Below are 22802 nucleotides of genomic sequence, written 5' to 3' on the forward strand. Positions count from 1 at the left end.
AAAGATCTGCTTTAAGTGAAAAATAAACACAATTCCATGGCTTTACAAACACAGATTTACCTGTTTTAAGGAACACCCAGCAGCATTCATGCAAAAATACCATACATATATAGCGTGTCATCACTAAAAATCTCCTTGTACAACATTTGGTATCACTTGAGTTATTTCACGGAAAAATTGTAAGTAATTGTACCACTATTTATAAACATCAGACCATCCAGTAGTGATTTAAAACTTACCAACTGCCTGACTCTGGTTTAACCAAATAACATGCAAAGACATAAATACCAACCATGGGAACTTTAGAGGGTAGTGGGTATAAGGGGAGATCATCAAGTTATATCACACAAGACTGTGTGAGCCGCCGGTGATTTTAAGGATTTCTGTTTCCCCTCTAAAATGCCCAAGTAAACCCTGTGCAACTTTGCACTTCCTGGTGCAGCCACTCTGCTCACTCAATGTCAACGGACAGAGTAGTCAGCAATCCAGGGCAATGTTTTTGGCAAAATCAATTTACAGAAAACAAGCTCATTCTTATTTTCGTTCTCTCTCGTCCGCACCCCCCCCCCTGCCCTCCTCTCTCTCCCTCACCCCCTCCCTCCGTCCCTACCCTTACTCCCCACAAGACGAAGTTATTCAAGTGTTATGTCAGAGTGCTGATCAGTTAGCAAAGTTTTTCCGGCAAAGAAAGGCCGACTGTCTAAACTACATTTCATACTTGCCCCAGAGCCCTTGTAGACCGGCAGACGAGGAAGGAAAACCCTGTTTGGGGCAGAGAAGATGCAGAGGGAAAGGACGCAGGGTGGGAAGGTAGGTTTGGGGTGTTGGGGATAGGCTGCAGAGGAGACAGGGGATCCTAACAACGGAGGAGTTAGTTTAGGGGGCTGGAAGAGAAGGAAGGACGCGGAAATTGGGGGAACTGAGAAGGAAGTGGTGGTACGTGACCGTTCTCTTTACCTGCTGTACTTCTTGGGGTCCGGGTGAGCAAACGGCCACTGTATTTCCCTTCATTCCCAACGGGATGAGACCACTCTCTTCTCTCCCGACAGCGCGGGCCTCGGCTCCGTCCTCCTTGCTCGGCGACCGCAGCGACTATTCTGCTTCTGGGCGGGGGAGCCGCTCCCCCAAGCCGCGGGTGCCCACATCCCCGCCCGGGCTCCGGGCGCCACTGCCCGGGCGCGAGCGGAGGCGGAGGCCAGACACCCCGGGGGAGACTCGGCCCGGCTACGGCACCGCCCCTGGGCAACCCCGCGGGCTCCCTCTGCTGCGCCCCCTTCCAGCCCCATCACCGCGCTCCCCCCACGCCCCTCTGCCCCTCCCACGACGGCCCGCACCCCTGCATGACTCCCTCGTCCTTCGCGTCCCACCGTCCAGCGCTCCGCTACGATCCCTGCATCCCCATTCCGTCCCACGCCCCTCCATGTCCAGGACCTCCTGTCTCCGCGCTCTTCTCGCGTCCACCCCGGCCTCCCTGCCCTCTGCTCGGCCCCCACGGTCGCGCACGCGCGGGTCGCTGAGCAGGGCACTCGCACACGCCGGCTCGCAATCGGCTCCTCTTTGGCCGCCCGCGGGGGCGCCTGCATCTTTTCCCCTTCGGTCCAACTGCGTCTGCCTAATACATCCCGGGCTTGGAGCTCGGGGGAAGAACTCATTTTCCCACCTGGGCTCCTAGTCCCTTGCAATTAAAACAGTCAGCGCCTTCCTAATTTGAGGCGTTTTAGGGCGTCCCTGTTGAGGGAATGGTTCCATTCACGAGGTTCTAGAGTCTGGCCAAGAACCACTTGGGCTTCAGAAGCTGCGCGGTTTCCTCCGAGACTCTTGCAAAGCAAGGGCGAGGTCCCGCCGCTAGGAGGCATCCCTCGGGATTTGCAGAAACTTGGCGGTGGCAAAAATATTGCCACACTTTATTAGCTCTTTGAATCAGGCTCCGAAGTAGTGAGTGCTGACCCATTACTTTTAAGAAGCCTCTTTTACTCTATTTTTCTCAAGGCCTGAAGAGGTTCGCTCAACTGTGTTTATATGGCATATAGTTATCCTATTAGTGCTTGTGTATTCCAATTGTTTATTTTTTGGTTGACATCCACATGTACACTTGGACGCCTTCACCTACACAGGAGAGTGACTTGGTTTTAGCAGTTTTGTGTCTGCAGAATGGTACGGGTATCTGAACATGTTTGGTGAATGTGCTCGGAGGTAAATTCTCTCATTCCTGAAAGGATCATTTTGGTGTACTTTATGATTTTTTAGATGGAGATATGCTACTGTGTTTGAAACCAAATGGAAACATAAAAATGCTGGAGAATTTACACATGTTTTTCATGTAACGAAATGGATAATTGCAAGGCATAAGTGTTTACAACGCTTAGATTGCATCAAAGCAAACTTTTTCAAAGGTAGAAGTCAAAAGGGGATAAGTCAGTTTCCCAGAGAAGTCCAATGAAAACCTTCATTAATTATTCTCTACCTCATATGTGATAGTGACAACTATTTCTTTCAAAAACTTTACTCTCACAAGGACAGATAAGACTGACATAGGTTGAGATATACTCTTAAGGATGCATTAATCATTTTCTATTTTACAGGCAGCATAATGAAAAGAACTGTGACTTGTTGCTCTAAAAATGTCCCTACTATCTAGTAAAGGTTTCCATGTATATATTTGTGTCAAAGAATTCAAAAGTTATTAATGCATTTTATTTTTTATTTTTTATAATAATATTTTTTATTATATTATGTTAGTCACCATACAGTACATCCCTGGTTTTTGATGTAAAGTTCCATGATTCATTAGTTGCGTATAACACCCAGTGCACCATGCAATACGTGCCCTCCTTACTACCTATCACCAGCCTATTAATGTATTTTAATTGCCAAAACTAGCATGATCTGAGTCAGGACTTCTCTTTTGTTGATTTAGAAAGAAGTAACTGGTCAATGCTGTGGCTGATGAGAACACCGAGGATCCAGAGCACTTGCCATAATTCTCCTGGCAGAAAAGTGAAATATATCCAAAGCAGTACAGGGGAAAAAACCAGGAGTGTGTACAGGGTATGAAGGCTCAGTGTGATTGAGCACCTTATCAGTAAAAAATATTTCGAGCAACCCAGTACATGGATATTTATTTGTAAATTATATGCATTTCTGACAATATATTATATTGTATGCATAAAATTAACATTACATTATAAAACAAATAGGAATTTAAAAGGAAAGATAAATGTACATACAAATAAGAAAAGTATTGGAATGAAATGAGAATCTCCACTCACCCTCTCCGCAATGAAACAACCATAAGTGGTGAAAGCATTAAAAAAAAAAAAATTAAAGTCTCTGGAAATTGCCCCAAGGGCGTACATCAAATGAAGAAATATTTATTCATGAAAATCTACTAAATCTTGGTAAGAGAGCAAAAATCTGGGCCACAACCCACTCTTCCAGCTCCCAGTTCAATGTCACGCAAGGAAGCTCCAGTCTGAATGAGCGCAGCTGAGAAGATGGCCTCTCTTCCCCAGTTCTGGGTCTGGGATATTGGCTTCTCCCTGGGAGGGGCAGTCCTCCATTTTCAGCCCCAATCCCCCATAAACATTATTCCAGGCAGATGTGACTGAGAAGTGTGGGGCTTTCCACCTACCCAGCCACCACTGTGAGGTAGAAACTCTACCCCAGGTGTAGAGGAGTTAAGAACATCGGGCTACTACTGCTGTCCCCGCCATAGCTCACTCATAGGGTGGAGGTTCCATGTTGGGAGAGGAGAACAGAATACCAAGGGCTTCAGACCCCAATCTAAGACCTCTGCTCAGAGAGCAGCTCTAGCTTGGGGGTAGTGGGGCAGAGGTTCTGTGCTGTGGGAAAGACAGGCTGTACCATACCCCCCTAGCTCTCCCTAGGAAGACTAATTTTATTTAGAAGAGACAGTGGGGAAGTTCATACCTAAGGGCACTGTCAGAAACACTGGAGATCTTGGTAATAAGCAATTAAGAGAAGGATGGTAGCTCCCTGATAGCAAAAAGCTAAATAAGTGGTAGACCAGCTAGAAATTTAACAGAGAAAACCAGGAAAGAGAAAGGAGCCCTCTTGGGGTGGAAGAAGCTATGAGACTTGCAAAGGGGCTGGACTGTAATTGGATCTAACAGTGAAATAGTTATGCCCAGGTGTTGGTAAAAATAACACAGAAATCCACTAGCAATTAGTGGAGGCTCAGAACTGAGTGTGATATTCACAGAGGTGAACAGGCAGAAGTTTAATAGGGATGTCAGGGAAAAAAGTCTCCAAGGCTAAACTGACCAAGAAAGAAAAAAGAGGACTCAAATTCCCAAAGTTGGAAATAAGAGACTATCCTTACCAACCTTAGAGGAAAGGATTATAAGGGAATATTGTGAACAACTGTATGCTGACAAATTATATAATATACATGATATATGCAAACAAATATGAAAGAATGAAGTGTGTTACCTTCTTTAAATCATGCACAAAAGTTAACTTAAAATGGATCATAGGCCTCAATACAGGAGCTTGAAGAAAAGACTCTCAGGAGAAAACATCAGAGTAAATCCTTGTAACCTTGGGTGAGGCAAATCACAAGCAACAAATGAAAAAAATAGACATATTTGGTCTCACCAAAATTAAAAATGTTTGTCCTGCAAATTATATTATCAAGAAGCTGAAAAAAAAAACATATACAGGAGAAAAATACTTGCAAATCATATATCTAACAAGAGACTTATAACCAGGTATATAAAGAACTTTTACAGCTCAGCAGGAAAAAGACAACCCGACAAAAAATAAGCAAAAGATCTGAATAGATATTTCTCCAGAGAAAATACACAAATGACCAGTAAGTGCATGAAAAGATGCTCGACATTACTAGGCATTAAGGAAATACAAACCAAAATGAGAAACCACTACACATCCCCTAGAAAGGCTGTAACAAAACAAGACAAGTAATAGCAAATGTTGGCAAGGATGTGGGGCAATTCTTAGTACACCAAGAGGCATAAAAACATATTTTCACACAAAAACTTGTATACAGATGTTCACAGCAGCATTGTTCAGAAGAGCCCAAATCCAGACACAGCGGAAATGTTTATCTACTAATGGATGCATTTAAAAAATATGGTCTGTCCATACAATGGAATGTGATTCGGCTGTAAAAAGGAATGAGGTGCTGATACGTGCTACAATATGGATGCACCTTGAAAACATGCAGCCTGACAGAAACTAGTCACAAAACATCATGCGGTGTTATTCGACTTATGTGAAATGTCTGGAAAAGACACTGAGGGGTAATCATCTGTTACTGAGATTGTGGTGATCATTGCACACCGCTGTGGATATACTAAAAATCTCTCTCTCTCTCTTTTAAAGATTTTATTTATTTATTTGACAGAGAGAGAGAGCACACTTGCACAAGTGCACAAGCAGGGGGAGAGGCAGGCAGAAGGAGAAGCAGGGTCCCCGCTGAGCAAGCAGCCTGGTGCGAGGCTCCATCCCAGGACCCTGGAATTATGACCTGAGCCAAAGGCAAATGCTTAACCAACTGAGCTACCCAGTCACCCCTAAAAGTCTCTTAATTGTATACTTTAAGTAAGGTAAATGTATATGATCTGCTAATTATATCTGAATAAAGCTACTAAACAAAGTGCTTAAAAATAAAAATAGTAACACACTTCCATGATGTTGGGCAGAAGTCAGAGGAGAGACAGGTCCAAGTAGCCATTGTTTCTGCTTTTACCTTTTCTTCTGTAATTAAAACTAAATGAGAATAAGGTTTCAGGTCACTTCTATAAAATCCATTCCCTTTCTGACATATTTACTTCTATGATAATGTCCCTGGTTTTTTTTCTTTGCACTATATTTCATAAGACAGACTGTAAGCCAAGGGTTCTTTCTGTGACTGTGTTTATGTGTAAATTGGTACAGTGTATGTGTCAGAATTATCAATTGTGACTTTAAAATTCAGAGGGACACCATGATGTGATAAAAGAACATTGAACTTTGTGCCAAGGGTCCTGGTTAATTTAAATTTAATTCCTACACCCAGCCATCTTTTCTGTAGTGAGAGCTATCTGCATGGGCCCAATGCTTTTCATCTATGACTGAGACTATTGCACAAAATGATCCCTAAAATTTTTTAAAATTAATCTTTAAGGGCGGCTGGGTGGCTCAGTCATTAAGTGTCTGCCTTCGGCTCAGGGCGTGATCCCGGAGTCCTGGGATTGAGCCCCACATCAGGCTCCTCCACTGGGAGCCTGCTTCTTCCTCTCCCACTCCCCTTGCCTGTTTTCCCTTTCTTGCTGGCTGTTGCTCTCTCTGTCAAATAAATAAATAAAATCTTTAAAAAGAAATAAAATTAAATTAATCTTTAAAAGTGCTTTTTTCTGTTTTATTTTAAATGTTCAATTTTCTGTATTGATGATTGTGTCCCAAGAAAGGCTAGAGTTTTGAATGTGCCTGTGTTTCTTCCCTGTAGGCCATGTGCCCTCCCTGCACCTAAAATCACTATTGTTCTACAAGTGACTGATTGTGAACATCCCTAACCTGGGTACGTAAAGGCAGTCTCGTGTCATGTGAAGAGTCTATCTGGGCCCAGAGATCATGGGCTGTGATCTCTTTCTGCTGGTCACTGTAAGACCTTTGTTAAGTTACGTAAAGTCTTACACCTCCACTTCCTAGTCTATAGTATGAGGGTAAAAATTAGAACTTAAGTCATAGGAATGTTGTAAGAAATACATGAGTTAACGTTTATAAAACACAGAGCACGATTCCTAGCATCTAGGAAGTTATTTTTTAGGTAGGCCATCTTTTCTTTTTTTCAATGCTAAGATGGGCCGCTTTTCCCTGGCTACTCCACAAAACGTTAGGAGTAAGGAAGATACTTTTGAATGTCCTAACTACCTGACATTTGTTGTAAATTGCTTCATGTTCATATGTATGTATATATTCATATGTATATAATATTTAAATACCATGTTCACACTCACATAACATAAAATTTAAAATACACATGTGATGTGGTATGCTTTAAATAGAGTAGTGGATCTTTGCAACACTCAATGAGCTTATGAGAAAAAATGGTTAGACACATATAATACTGTGGGACTCTGCTTGTGTGGGCCGGAGTTTTGACAGTAAAATTTCAATTTCAACAATCTAGGACTATGTATGAGGTTATATTTTTTCTTTTGTGAAAAAGAATCATTAAAACAATAATTTCTGTTGTATTACTATCTAATATTTCATTAAGAAGGTTATTTTAATATCCAACTACATTAAATAATTTCAAAATAAAATATATTCCTTAAACTTAATATTAGACTATTAGAAAAATTAATATTTTCCCTTGATTTTTTTTCCCTTATTCATGTAGTGTCAAAAATTTTCTCAAGGCAAAAGATGATAAAACTATTCAAAAGAGACGTTCTGGGGGTTTATGCCCAAAGACCATCAATCCAGGGCCTTGTAACTAAGTGACCCAAAGTTGACCAACTTCCTGCAGGGGGGGTCCCACTGATATCCTGAAGCCCTAAGGACCAGAAGCTGAGGGAGAGTCAGAGGCATGTCCCTTGACATGGTTGAATGCAAGCTGGGGAAAACAGGCTGGGTGCATCACAGTGACTGCAGGTGACACACTGCTTTATAGGTACAAGTCGGACCAAGTGTCCAAGAAATCTTGGCAGATGGAAAGGGGGCTTAAGCATTGATACAAGTCATAGCCAATCATATTTGGGCCGTATATTCTTGGATCAGAGTATTTACCACTCATGTTTCTGATTGAAATTTCTGTGTATTTGTAAAAGTCTCAAAAGAAGAAGGTGGGGGTACTTTTAAGATGCTTCTTTTCATGTTATTTTGTCCAGGATACTTGGCATAAGTGTGGTTTGAGAAAGTGGTCAGTGGTGTGTAGGAGGACCCAGAAATATTAGTGGTGGGATTTAATAGCATTGTTATTATTTTTGTAAGGCAGTGACTTACACAAATATTTACTTTTCTCTCATGTTGTGTGTCAAGCATTGTAGTTGGGCTGCCGCTGCTGCTTGTGTCTCATAGGTTTTCTCATTCCAGGATCCTGGCTAGAGGAGTAGCCCTTATTGGAGGCAAGCCGTCCTTAAGGAAAAAATCAAGAGAGCTGACGGAAACACGCAATGTATCTCAAAGCTCCTGTCTCAACCTGGCACATGTCAACCCAAGTGCATTCAACTTCCAAAGGAAGTCACCTGCCCAGACCTCACATCAGCGGACCCTCAATGCATATGCTTATGCCTCACAAAACCCTGCAGGTCACTTGCTCATAGGTGGGTGTGCATAATCCCCTACATTATTTGGAGTCTAAAGTCTAAAACATATAGTTTGGAACAATAATGCAATCTACCACACAGGTAGAGTATTGATTAACTTAAGACGTAGTAAAATTTAACAGTGCCCGATTTTATTATTGAGTTTTCATTTTCTACCTTAAAAACTCAGCCAGTTTTACATAATTTCAAAACAAAAAGACTTATGCTTTGTGATTTGATTAAATGACTTCATGTGGAATGACACTTTTTCACATTTACAACAATTACACTTTCTTTCTTTTGCTGGGACACTGGGTTTTTAGCCTGGGGCATGCTTCCCCTAACTCTGGATCACTTGGTACCGACTCAGAAACACAGCTCCCTAATTGATTCATGACTATCTATGTGTATATTCTGCACGATAATCTTGTTAAATCTGCATATCACATTATAAATCATGATTCCCAGGGACAGATGTCTCTTTAAAGTCAAATACTATTTCTATAGTATTTTATTGGTATAACAAACATATTAAACAATAAATAAGAATACTTTAAAAAATATTGCTGCACCTATCAAAGATGATGGATATTCCAGATGATTTTACATACTCTTAATTTTTATAAACTTGAGTTATTTCGAAATATTTCTTTTTACTATCATTAATGAAATCAATGAGCAATGCAATGGAATTTTGTTTCGGCATTCCAACAGGCTATCATTAATAACAAGTACTGTGTGCAATGATCACATAGTCACTTGCTTTTTTCTTTTGTTCAATTCAGTTATTTTCTGTAGTGAACATTTCCAATTTCTCTTTGAAATTTATTTCCTTAGCCATAGTAACATTTGGTTTTATAGATGATTTTCATTTTCAAAGCTTTCACATCTATTTTTTCATTTCTAATCTCATAACATCCATGAGAGATGGTCTGTTAAATGATTTGCTATGTAGCAATAGACTTTGAAGTTTCCTTGAAATGCACCCTGACATTTCTTTAAATCTCTTCTATTTGCTTTCACTTTATTGAAATCATTTTGATTATGTGATAATAAAAGTTAATGGCCCAGATTTTTTCCAGTGCATGAACATGTTGGGAGTGGTCAGGCATATTCTGAAATGCAATGGACTCTTTATGCCCCTAATATCATTTGTGTATTATTCTTTCAGTACATTAAGTGTGCCTCAGTGTCTAAAAGTAATAATTTCAGCCTGACAGAATATGTTATTCCTGACGATTATTTATCTAATAGTATAATAGATCGTTAGTCCCTTTCCTGTTAGCTTTCTACATTTCTTATCCTTTATTCACTGTATATTTTCATTGAATTTTTCACAGAAGAAACTCCTATCCATTTCTTAGAATTAATAACCTTAATTTAGAATAGTTAAAATGATGACCATCATCTTGTATCACCATGAAACTTCAATAACTCCTAATTTAATCAATTTTAATATAATTTACAAAATGTTGTAATAAAGTAATTTCCAGAGGCATAGTAATGTTATACACTAAATGTGATTCCCGGTCCTTCTCAACTCTCTTCTCTTTCCTCTTTCCCCTTTTTATATTAACAGACATTTTTATTTCAACTTTCTCTTTCTCTCCCTATCTTACTCTTTTCTGTTTTGTGTTACTTTGTGATTTCTCTTCACTTTCTTTTTCTTTCCATCAACTTTTCTTCTTTTGCTTCTGTCCAACATCTGTTTTTCTTTTCTACTTACTCATCTCATTTCATTTCAGATTTTTTTCTTTAATTGATGTTTTCACTTCTAAAATTTTCTTTTTTCTTCTTTTTCAATCATTCACTATTAATTCCACAAAACAATTCATCAAAATCTCTTTTGTGTCATCTAGCATGAGGAATGATTTGAACATTAGTAGGTCTCAGTTATGCCCATCTGAAAAAAATAAAACTTAACAGACCAAAAGAGAGGCCTAAAGTCTTTGAATAAGTGATGAATCCAAGTATTACCAGCACTTACGTAAAAAGGACAAAAAAATGTATGGCAAAAGAAGAGAAAAATTCTTCTCATAACATAGAAATAAAAGAAATAAAGAGTAATTTGGGAAGGAAAGGCAAACTTCTTAGGAGATAGATTCTGAAGATACAATAAGTCCATAATGGGAGTAAGAGAAAGAACATGGGCCTGATGGAGGGAGAGATGTAGCAGTGGGGAAAAGTGAGAAAATTTCTCTTAAAATGAAGAAAGTTGTGGATATTTACTTAAAATTTTACCACGTTTGAAGCAGGGCACGTATTGCATGGAGCACTGGGTGTTATATGCAAACAATGAATCATGGAACACTACATCAAGCTAATGATGTACTGCATGGTGACTAACATATCATAATTAAAAAAAATTAAAAAAATTAAGCAGAATTATAGGCCGGTGATGGATATTAAGGAGGGCACGTATTGCATGGTGCAGTGGGTGTTATACACAAGTAATGAATCATGGAACATTATATCAAAAACTAGGGATGTCCTGTATGGTGACTAACATAACATAATAAAAAATTATTTAAAAAAATAAAGCAGAATTAAAGAGATCATAATTTTTTAAAAAATTGAATAACAAAAACAAACTTCTAATTATGAAACAAATAAGCTGCATGGATATAAAGTACAGCATGGAGAATATAGTCAATAATATGGTAATAACTTTGTATGGTGACAGATAGTGACTACATTTATCATGGTGAGCATTTCATAATGTATATAAATGTCAAATCAATGTGTTGTATGCCTGAAACTAATATAATATTGCATGTCAACTACACTTCAACGAAAAAGATAATTTATTGACAATATCTGGAAAGAAATATAAATGGCTAGTAAGGAGATGGAATCAGCTTTAGAATTTTTTTGTTAATATTAAATATTGGAAGATAATAAACACATTTTCAGATTTATGATTTAGTAGAATTTGACTTCTGCTAATATAACATTTATGTCAAACAGCAAAAGGAATATTTTCAAATGTGTGAGGACTATAAAACTATACCACCATGTCTTATCTCTAGAAATATTGAATATTTAAGAAAAATATTATATATTGAAAGGGAGTAATGAAAGGAATAAAAATATGATAAACTTCTGTTTCTTATGGGAGAGTCTACAAAAACTATTTGTTTCTCATGGTGACAGAGAAGGTAATTTTTTATAATGATAAAATCATTAGAATAAAATTAGCTGTATAACTTCAAAATCCTAAATCACCAAAAACAGGATTGTTTTTGGCTATTTGAGGGAAAAAGTGAAGGAAATAATGAAACAAACTAAATATGTTAAAGTTTTTTTTTAATTAAAAGAGAAATGTAATTTAACAGAAACAAAAAAAGTACGATGAGGATATAATGGACTCTGGATTTGCAAACTCACATTTTTCCTATCCTCTTCTCTCACAGAGATGTGGAAAAGCTGAAAATTAGATTTCCATACTATGCTGAAGCTGGTGTCTCAATGTGATTAGGTGCCAATAATCATGTAAGTGCAGTCATCCATAGAATCTTTGATGTGGCACTGAGTCAGCCACTTGAGGAAAGAAGTTGGACCCAGGCCACTTGGTTTGTTGTCATGGATCATGGGAGGAGACCTGAATAATGTATTTGATGAAGTGATACCCCATCATCAGAAAATACACATGCTTTTGAATGCTCATGGATCATTAAAAAAAAAAAAAAAGAGGATTTTTTTTTTCCTTTGGGTAAATACCCAATAGTGAAATTGTTGGATCATATGGCATTTCTTTTTTAAATTTTTTCAAGGAAACTCCATACTGTTTTCCACAGTGGCTGTACCAATTTACATTTCCACCAACAGTGTACCAGGATTTCTTTTTTTCCACATCCTCATCAACGCTTATTTCTTGTCTTTTTTATTTTAGCCATCAGGTATAGGTGATATCTCATTGTAGTTTTGATTTTCTTTTCCCTGAAGATTAGTGACGTTGAGCATCTTTTCGTGTGTCTGTTGGCCATCTGTATGTCTTTTTCAGAAAAATGTCAGCTCAGGCCTTCTGCCCATTTTTTTTTTAAGATTTACTCATTTATTTGAGAGAGACAGAGAGAGAGAGACAGAGAGAGCAAGCAGGGGGAGGGGCAGAGAGAAGGAGGGGGAGAGAGAGAATGTCCAGCAGACTCCCCACTGAGTGCAGAGCTTTCCAGGAAGCCTGCCAAGGGGCTTGATCCCACGACCCTGAGATCATGACCTGAGCAAAAATCAGGAGTTGGATACTTAACCAACTGAGCCACCCAGGCACCCCTGCCCATTTTTTAATCAGATTGTTTGATTTTTTGGTGTTGAGTTTTTAAAGTTCTTTATATATTTTGGATATTAACCCCTTGTTGAATCTATCATTTGCACATATCTTCTCCCATTCACCAGGTTACCATTTTGTTTTGTCGATGGTTTCCTTTGCTATGCAAAAGCTTCTTATTTTTTTTAATAATACTTTTTTATTATATTGTGTTAGTCACCATACAGTACATCCCTGATTTTTTATGTAAAGTTCGATGATTCATTATTTGCGTATAACACCCAGTGCACCATGCAATACGTGCCCTCCTTAATACCCATCACCAGCCTATCCCATTCCCCCACCCCCCTCCCCTCTGAAGCCCTCAGTTTGTTTCCCAGAGTCCATAGTCTCTCATGCTTCATTCCCCCTTCTGTTTACCTCCCCTTTTTTTCTTCCCTTTCTTCTCCTACCGATCTTCCTACTTCTTATGTTCCATAAATGAGTGAAACCATATGATAAAAGCTTCTTATTTTTAAACAGAAGTGGGAATGAACCATGAGAGACTATGGACTCTGGGAAATAAACTGAGGGTTTCAAAGGGGAGAGGGTAGGGGATTGGGATAGGCCAGTGATGGGTATTAAGGAGAGCATGTATTCCATGGAGCACTGGGTGTTATACACAAACAAGGAATCATGGAACATTACATCAAAAACTAATGATGTACTGTATGGTGACTAACATAACATAATAAAAAATTTTTTTTAAAAAGCTTCTTATTTTGATGTAGTTCCCATAGTTTATTTTTGCTTTTGTTTCCCTTGCCTCAGGAGACATATCTAGAAAAATGTTTCTACGGCCACTGTCAGAGAAAATGCTGCCTGTACTCTCTTCTAAGAATCTTATGGATTCAGGTCTCACGTTTAGGTCTTTAATCTATTTTGAATTTATTTTTGTACTGGGCTATAAGGTGAATTCAATAATGAACCCACATTTTCACAGACAGCTAAACAGTAATAATAAGAATCTTATTTACAATTGTCAATACAAATGGAATAAAACTAGAAATTAAAAGTAAAAGGATAGCAGAAGTATCCAGTTAAATAATTTTCAACAAAAGGGGTAGTACTGTTTCCTTCTTGGGGAGTATTTGGAAGTAAGTGGGGGCATTTTGGTTGCTAGGGAGCCTGGAGCACTGGTGGTATTTAAGGTCCTCATGTGATAAATATCCTGAAGTACGTAAATGATCTTTCTGAATGAAGACTTGTCTTCCTGGGTGCCAGAGAAACACTGTCCTAAACACTTGGGATTTTTAAAGAATAAGGCTAAAAATGGAAATTAAATTTGCAATCATAAACTATATATATAACAGCAAAGAACACTAATAGGCAATATATACACAAAGAAGCATAAATGGTCAATGACTGTAAGGAAAAATATTCCATCATTTAATAACAAATAAATTGAGGATAAAAAAAGGTATTTTTTCTTCTGATGGGCAAATACTGAAAAAATACAGCATTCTGTGTTATAAAGGTTTTTGATAAGTGACAATCTCATAAACTGCTAATGAGAGTTTCTTATTGGCACAAGATTTCTGGAAGACAAATTAGTATTCGCTGTCAAAAACTTAAAAACTTTATGCTCATTTGGAACAATGATTCTGCTACTACAATTTTTTCTTAAAATAACATTTAGACAATGTTGCAAAAGATGAACTTTGAGATTGTCATAGCATTGTTGATTGTACTGAAAATTAGTAAACAATTGAAATTTCTATTCAATAAGGCATTGATTAAATAAATTATTATATACCTGTACAGTAAAACATCAGTCATCTGTTAAAATTATGAGGTAAGTTTATGTTGACTTAAAAATGTGTCCATGATCTATTATTGATTTAAAAAAGGAAATATACAGCAGTCTTATAGAATAATAACTTTTATCTAAAAAATAAATATGCCTTTTTCAGTGAGTCCAAAAGTTTTGAAGAATATGCAACTAACTATTTTCTTGGGTGTGTGAAGTCAAATAATTTTTCTTTATTCTTTGCTTTGCTTTCTGAATGTTAAATAAGGGGAAAAGTTTCTAGTACTTTTGAAAAAACAAGTTACTAGTTAACAACTTCCTGTTATTAAATCATTGTGTGAGATACAATTTGAATTCTCAGAATTCTATCTATACATTATTGGGAAATAAATCACTATACTACATATTTTAAAATAATGTAAAATTTAAAAACTCAACCAATTCAATTAAATTCATCAGATATAACAAAACATCAATATAATGTTAAAAGATGATTATGAAAGGTGGATATGTGAAGCAATTATTTTCATATAAATAATTGAAACAAAAGCTAAAATGACTTATCAAAGATAGCACTAAAATTAGGATACTGATTCTACTTGTTCATGTAGAAAAGGTTGCCTGCTTTTCTACTATTCAGGTGAAATGATGTTAACATACTAACTACATATATTTTTATATTTATATATATGGGCATATAGACATGTAATTTTGATTCCATTATTCTTAGAATATATTTTTCATATATAATATCTCCTAGCATATTTATTTTTTAAATCATTAAAATAAGTTAATCTTATTATAGGGTGTTTGGAAAATAGAGACATAGAAACAAATTTGAACACCCATTAACCTAATACAACCATTGCTAGCGTTTTCAGAGTTTCATTCTAGTTAGTTCTTCTGTGTAGACTTCTCCAGAGTTTAAATATTTGTGTGCATATCTATTATTATGAACCCAATTTTTCCAGCTATCTAGAATAATTTTTTAAAAGAGAAATGTCCTTCCTTTTCCCACATAGATTAACACTGTAGTGATGGCAAGATGTGAGTACTTCAACTTTATATCTGTGCCACCATTCACACCAGGAAGCAATTCCACCAGTCTTGAATTCAGCCAGAAAAAAAAAATGAATTGGTAGGGTTTAGGCAATAATTCCATCTTTCATTTCCATTGAAAGTGTTATAACTACCAAGATCACAGTTGTAGGCAATCTCATCAGTAACATTTGTTAACAATCCAAAGAGGAAAAATTGCAGGAGTGCCCACTGTTTTTTGTATATAGAGGTGGTATGTATTTCATAGTCCATCACTGCGCTGACAATGAGCTTGACCTTACTTACACCCTCAACATGGGATTCCCTGGGTAATCTTCACTTTGAGTAGGAGCCATGTTCGTTTGTTATGGAAGAAGAACTACAACATGAAATCATGTAAGAAATAATTAATACTCAAAAGGTCACAGCTTTGAGACCTTTAGACAGCTGGTCAAATATCATATGTTTTGTTGTTTCCATGGGTACTTTAAAGCAACAGGGAGATAATAAAGTTTTGTTAATACACGTTCTCCACTGTGTGAGTTTTATTCAAGGCTCAGTTTGTTGTGGTAATTGCTGACTTGTGAGGTAGACAGAGATAGACAGAAGAGGTCCCACTCACCCCATCATGTGTTGTAAGATTCATCCTATTGGAAGTTGACAAAAGTGCAGCAACCACAGAACTCAGGCATATGTATTGTGGCTCTCAGCATGCTTTCTTCCAACCGTTGCTGCCCAAGGTCCCAGGTGGGGTGTTTGAAATACAGGTGAGGGCACAGATGCAGGTGGCTGGACATCTGGGTGAGGTGGGAATGGAGAAGCTTCATTCTGAGCTGTACCATAATCCTTTCAACGTGGATTTTCTGCACTATTCAAGAAGAACTAATGCCTCTCTCTACCTAATATTTACCTTTTAGGGTAAATAAACTTTAAGCTATCCTGTTTCTTGAACCAAACTTAAAGTCAGAAAGGTGACATTTTCACCAAGAAAAGAGGAGACCCAGTGGCTCAGAGTCTCTGAGCAGCGTCTTTCCTCCATTTAATGGAAAACTTCGAAAGTTTTCACCAAACTTTCTGTTAAGATTCTCAGTTTTTTATTCATTTATTTTCATAGGAATAAGAAGTAAAATTGCCAAGATATGTCTATAAGTTACAAGCCTAGAGTAGAATACCCTTTAAGTGAACAAGACTCTTGTATATTACTTTTCAGACAGTAACCCTGGCCAGAGTTCATTCTTCCTATTTTACTTTGAACAACTGCTTCCATTTTTCTATTCTGTATTGGCTATAAGCTGCAGCAAATTTTGCATATTATTGTTATTATTAGGTCATTAAACTAAATAATCATATTAGTTAAGTAGACATCCAGGAGAAGTATAATACACTGCATTGTGAAGTTGGGGCAGTGATTGTGTAATATGCTCTTCCTTAGGTGATGAAATATTTTCTTTAGAAATTTCCTTTAGAAAATTCTCAGAGCTGCATCTGATGAGAGTATGAATTGATAATATTGTAGATTCTATCTTAAAATCTCTAACAATTTGGTTTTAAAATCTACAATCTCTTTTAAATCAAATTTTGTTTATTTTTATTTTGTTTTTGTTTTTTTAATTACAACATGCAGTTTTCATGCTTGACAAACAACTCCAGTTTTGATTTGGCTGGTTATGACTATGCTGCATAAACTGTAGTGTAAAGCATTGTGTTACTTTCTGATTTTACATATTTTTTAATAATATTTTTTATTATATTATAACAAATTTGAACATTTTTAATGTAAATCAATGCAGCTGTTTCCTTATAAAGAATTTTAAATAAAATAAAATACAGAAAAGAGCACAGGGCATAAATGTAAAACTCAATGAGTTATCACATTGTGAATGTCCACATATCCGACATTCAGACCAGCAAGCAGAAGTTTATGGGCATGCTAGTAAACTCTCTTGTGCTCATTCTCTGGTACGGCTCCCTCCTTCTTAGTGCCAACCACTATCTTGATTTCTAACAAGAAGAAAAAGTTCAGTTCCTTCTGTCTTGGGAACTTTAAATGAAATCCTATGACACATAGATGATAGATAGAGAGATGATAGAGAGAAAGATAGAGAGATAGGTAGATGATAGGTAGATTTGTGTTTGGCTTTCCCTGCTCATTACTGTTTATGAACCTCATTTGTATTGTCGCATATAGCTGCAGTTCATTTTTGTTGTTTTGTATTACAATTGGATAGTTTGAACACAATTTGTTTTACTGTTGATGGACATTTGTCTTGTTTCCTCCTTTTGGTTATGAATAATCTTGTACATGTCTTCTGGGACACTGTGCAAGCATTTCTGTGGCACGTGTACCAAAGATTGTGATCATTGGCTTATACAGGATAATGTCAGTTTCAGGATCCTAGTACCGATTGTTTTATCAGCAGCATGGTTACTGAGAACAGGGTAAGGTTCTTTGGCAGGTTCTTTTTTTTTTTTTTTTACCAAATATGTAAATCAAATTCACAATTCCAGTGCCAAATCTATAAATTAAGGGGGTATTTAGAGAGGTCTGGCTTTTTTGTCTGTCCTCCTTCACTGTGTTTCTTTCCTCCCCCGAATTATCACATTTAAGAAGTAGCTACCACGGTGTTTCAGCTGTCTCTCTATTCAGCCAGTAAGGTAACATAATGGGTCTTAGAAATGGGTTTCTATTGGTGAAAACTGTGGCTTGTTGGTAAGAGAAATGGGTTATGGAAATGGTGTTTACCAGTGAAATTCACATTGCTTAAGATATATAGATCGACTAGAAACATTTTAAGCATATTTGCAGAATCGCATGAGAACACTAGAATGTTGAAAGTCAAGTAGCCAAGAATGGAATTTTGGATTGGGTTGCTAAGTGGTCTCATGTTCAGCCACCAATTTGGAAGATAATCTATGCCTGACTGTGAAATATGGTTAACAACGTTCTACAATGAGAATATTGTCACGTTTGCTTTGGGTGAACCTTTGTGAAAGGTGCTGCAAACTTCAAATAATTTACAGACCTGGCTATAGAACCATTTCATGTCTATTCTGTAATGAATGTATGTGTGACAGATTTTGATCTGAGACTAGGTTTTAAGTGAAACCTATAATACTTATCTATCCTGACTATTGCTGGCTACCAATATTTACCAAAAAGAATCTTGCTACTATGACAACCTAGAATATCCTACACTACCTTCTTGAACTGGGAAAATCCTACCTATCCTTCAAGTCACTCAAAAGACATAGTATGAAAGAAGACTTGTAGCAAAAACAACAAAGAACATTAATTAATGTTTCTAATGATAACTTTGGTGATAATTTCATTAAGATTAAATAACAAAATATGCATTTGAAGTTTATATGCACAGATAATCTAATCTAATCCAATCCAATCTAATCCTGATAGTGTCGTGGAAATGTTAGCAAAATATATAATTAATTGATGTTTATAAAATCTATACCTGAAAGGCTACTTGCTTATAATCATTTTACAGATAGTGGGTACTGGTTTCTGAAAATAAAAATATAGAAATATTATGAGTCATGTTTTAAATTTGTCTTCAGCAAGTTTCATTCTCTGAAAATTATTTGTTTTTCAGATCATTATTTCCCCAGAGGTTTCAGTTAAGTTCAAGCATCATCAGGCTGTTTTTGTGTCTGTGACATTCTGAGATACAGCTGTGGGGTTACAAAGGGGGGATGTGCTGGGTTTGGGTAGAATTATTTATGGATTAGAAATTAATTTACCTCCCAATCAGGCCTCCTGACAGCTGACTGACAAGGGCCAACAAATTAGCCTCAGAAGAATGGAAGAAGGTATTCTGAACAAGAAAGATGTGGGCATGGGGAAAGTGTACAAGCAGGGGAAAGAAGGGGAAAATGTCAAAGCTTAGAGTCACCCCAGTAACTGTTGATCCGAAATGTGGACTTTAGTTTCACAATTGAAGTATTCGGATTCCTAATCAGAGCTCAGCGTAAACAGAATCTAAAGTTAGATGATTGTTTAAGTCAACTCCAAGCATTTCCTCTATTTTCCTACATTATTCTTTGGTGGTAGGACTTGAATTATTGCATTAAAATCATTGAATTACTGCACTGACATGATTGCATCAAGTCTTCAAGTTCTTTGTCTATAAAATTTCCCACCCAAACTTGACTGACCCACTAGAACAGCTCATTAGAAGATATCAATTTCCATTTCTTTGATGAACATTTAACTTATATAATGACACTTTAAGTTTTAATATTGTAATCTTCATTTATAAGTATTAGTGCCAATCACTTACTTATAATCTATACATTTAGCCCAGGTTTTGAATTAAGTTGAATTCCTGTCGCAATTGCCATCTTAGTCTTTCATGGCTTAATTAACTAAGCAGATTTTAATATAATATATTTTAGTCTATCATTTCTAAAAATTAACTTTCATGATGTGTTAAGAATTAAATACTGTCAAGTTGCTGCAAAATTGTTACCATTTTAATAGAACTACACAAAACAGGAAGAAATTACTGAGATTTAATGCGCTTCTTGAAAATTTTAGTTATGAGATCCATCAATGCTGACATCTTAATTTTGTTCTACTCTTCAAGTGATGCATTTATTTTTATGTAATTATGAGCTGTCAGAGGCCCCTTTCATAACAACAGATTTTATTTGCTTCACTGAACTTAATGAAATCCATGTGCATGAGTGAATTTCACAGATATATTTAAATTCAGTACCTGAAATTCTTTTTTCTAATGGTGTCTAATATTTTAAAACATGAAGGGTATTGAAGAAAACAAATAAAAACCAAAGAACCACAGGTTAGAAGATACTGAAGAAATATTTAGCAGATTTTGATGACTTCAGTCAGTTTTATTCCTACATCGTTTCAATGTCTTGGATAACTAATTTAATCCTAACATTGCGAGACAAGATTCTGTAACTTTCTTTGGAAATACAGCTGTCTTCCCTTATTTGTGGTTTCGCTTTCCACGGTTTCAGTTATCCCCAGTCAACCTCTGTTTGAAGCAGATGATCCTCCTTCTGATTTATCATCAGAAGGTCAATAGTAACATCACGATGCCTACATTATTCACCTCACTTCATCTCATCACTCAGGTATTTTATCATCTCACATCATCACAAGAAGAAGAGTGAGTATGGTACAATAAGAGTCAGTATGGTACATTTTGAGAAAGAGAGAGAAACCAAGTCACATAATTTTTCATACAATATGTTGCTATAATTGCTCTATTTCTTATTATTGTTAATCTCTTACAATGCCTAAATTATAAATTAAACCTTATCATAGACATGTACTGGAAAAAACATAGTGTATATAGGTTTGGGTACTATCCATGGTTTCAGGCATCCATTGGGTGTCTTGGAAGATATCCTCATAGATAATGGGGGACTGTTTTATGTGCTGTTGTCAGAGAAGGTTTTCTTATACCCTACAGTTTTGTTTTGACCCCTACATCGCCCTGAAAAAGCATTTAGTCCATCCAATGGTTTCCATAAAGCAACCACTCATGGTAAACATTCTGGGAGTTTTAGAACCATCTCAAGATATAATGGTTGTGAGGAAGAGATAACTACAAGAAACAGAGTCCTTCTGCCACCTCTCTGGCACCTCATGTTTTTCCTCTTTTTTTCCTATTTCTGCCCTCTCTTCCCCTCCCCTCCCTTCTCCTCCTTTTGCCTTCTCTTCCTTAATCTGCCCTTCTCCTTCCTTCCTTCCATCAGTCTCCTTTATTGATAACCCCAGCTTGGCTGGTGGGATTTATTTTGGCCACTCATGCTTAGGCTATCACTTTTGATAGTTTTTTTTTTGGTCATCTTCCACTTCTAAATATATTATGCTACAGTGATTACACCAATAATTTTTATCTCATTTAGAGTTCATTTCATAGCTAATGAGAACTTTGAATTATAATCCTGTGACTTGTTTCTAGTAACCTCCTTTAAGTCTGAGTGCAGTGCAGAAAAAAACAGTATTGACTTCAGGCAGCAAAGGCTTGGATTTCAGTCCACCTCGGCCACTGAACTGTTGGGTCCTGTTTCTCTCTGGGCTTTGGTTCCCAATGAAGGGATTAGACTAGGATAAACATTCTTAACCTGGGTTCTAAGAGCTGGACCTCAGTATTCTTTGAAATTCCTGATTATAAACAAAATTTTGTGTAGGTGTTCATGGGTTTGGACAGTGTCTGTGACCTTTATAAGAGTCTCAAAAAGCTTCCTTGATTACCATAACTTCATATCCACGGTGTCAGATTATCTTTCAGATACATTTCTAATAATCCTTTTAAAAAATATACTAAATATATTAAAGTCTTTGGAGCCTGGACTATGCTGGAAATTTAAGAAGTCATGGCTTAGGACACTGGAGAAAACATAAAGAGGCCCTAAACTATTTTGTTAATGTATAAAAACATTGTTAAATGTGCTAACCCAGAAACTGGCACTAGTCAGGTAGAAAACAAACAGTTGTCACTCTCATTATTGCAGTCTTTGTAGATAAAAATACCCATTACAGATTTACATATCTAGAAATTCATGACATAAATTAACTTGAATTAGAAGTCACAAGGTTTCTTAGCTATGGGGTTTCAAGCTGTGACTTTCTGCAACATGTAAATTCAGTGAACCTAAAACTTCTTCACCATGAATAGTCATGACCAGATTTCAAGAATAGTATCATAATTTCATACTGAAACTACAGACTAAAAGGTTCATTAACTTTAGCGATAAAATAAAATCTGAATTGGCTCAAATTCCTGGTCTATACTTAAAAATTTCACCCTTGTGCTCTTTGCTGTTGTTGTTTAAATCATTTAAAATACTTTGCAATAATCTGTAACAGAATAACTAGGAATTTTTTAGATGGAGTAAAATAGATGTTTTACAGTCTTAACTCTCACTTCATCAGCTTCAACTTTAGTGATTTAAAAAAAATCATATGTTGGAGCGCCTGGGTAGCACAGCCGTTAAGTGCCTGCCTTTGGCTCAGGGCGTGATCCTGGCATTATTGGATTGAGCCCCACATCAGGCTCCTCCGCTGGAAGCCTGCTTCTTCCTCTCCTACTCCCCCTGCTTGTGTTCCCTATCTGGCTGCCTGTCTCTCTGTGAAATAAATAAATAAAATAAATAAATAAATAAATAATAATAATAATAAAAAATCATATGTTATCTTGGAATTAACTTAACCAGAGATGTAAAGGATCTATATTCTAGAAACTACAAATCACTCTTGAAAGACATTGAAGAAGACAAAAAAAGATGGAAAAATATTCCATGCTCATGGATCAGAAGAATTAACATAGTTAAAATGTCTATGCTACCCAGAGCAATTTACACTTTCAATGCCATCCCGATCAAAATACCAATGACATTTTTCAAAGAACTGGAACAAACAGCCCTTAAATTTGTGTGGAACCAAAAAAGG

The 22802-nt window shown here is 36.7% G+C and overlaps 1 protein-coding gene and 1 long non-coding RNA gene across 5 annotated transcripts in view; one reads left to right on the forward strand and one right to left on the reverse strand.

Annotated features, from left to right (window-relative positions):
- The window catches only part of SGCG (sarcoglycan gamma), a 137078-nt gene extending 135886 nt beyond the window's left edge, over positions 1 to 1192 (reverse strand). For 2 of the 4 annotated variants that reach the window (XM_087865238.1, XM_045797099.2), the window contains exon 1: positions 958 to 1192. In XM_087865238.1, coding sequence (XP_087721364.1) covers positions 958 to 1011 — 54 coding nt within the window. In that variant the 5' untranslated portion in view covers positions 1012 to 1192. The remainder of the gene's footprint in view (positions 1 to 957) is intronic. The other 2 variants (XM_045797102.2, XM_045797101.2) reach the window with 2 other exon arrangements.
- On the forward strand, positions 613 to 12698 carry LOC123791976 (uncharacterized). Its single transcript, XR_006779564.2, has 5 exons — positions 613 to 810; positions 2918 to 3048; positions 6470 to 6541; positions 8062 to 8291; positions 11687 to 12698. It is a non-coding gene; the product is annotated as an uncharacterized LOC123791976 (long non-coding RNA).
- The last annotated feature ends 10104 nt before the right edge of the window (positions 12699 to 22802 follow it).

This window comes from Ursus americanus, chromosome 10, assembly GCF_024610735.1.
Source record: "Ursus americanus isolate L20-20 chromosome 10, mUrsAme1.1.p, whole genome shotgun sequence".
NCBI classification, from domain to species: Eukaryota; Metazoa; Chordata; class Mammalia; order Carnivora; family Ursidae; genus Ursus; species Ursus americanus.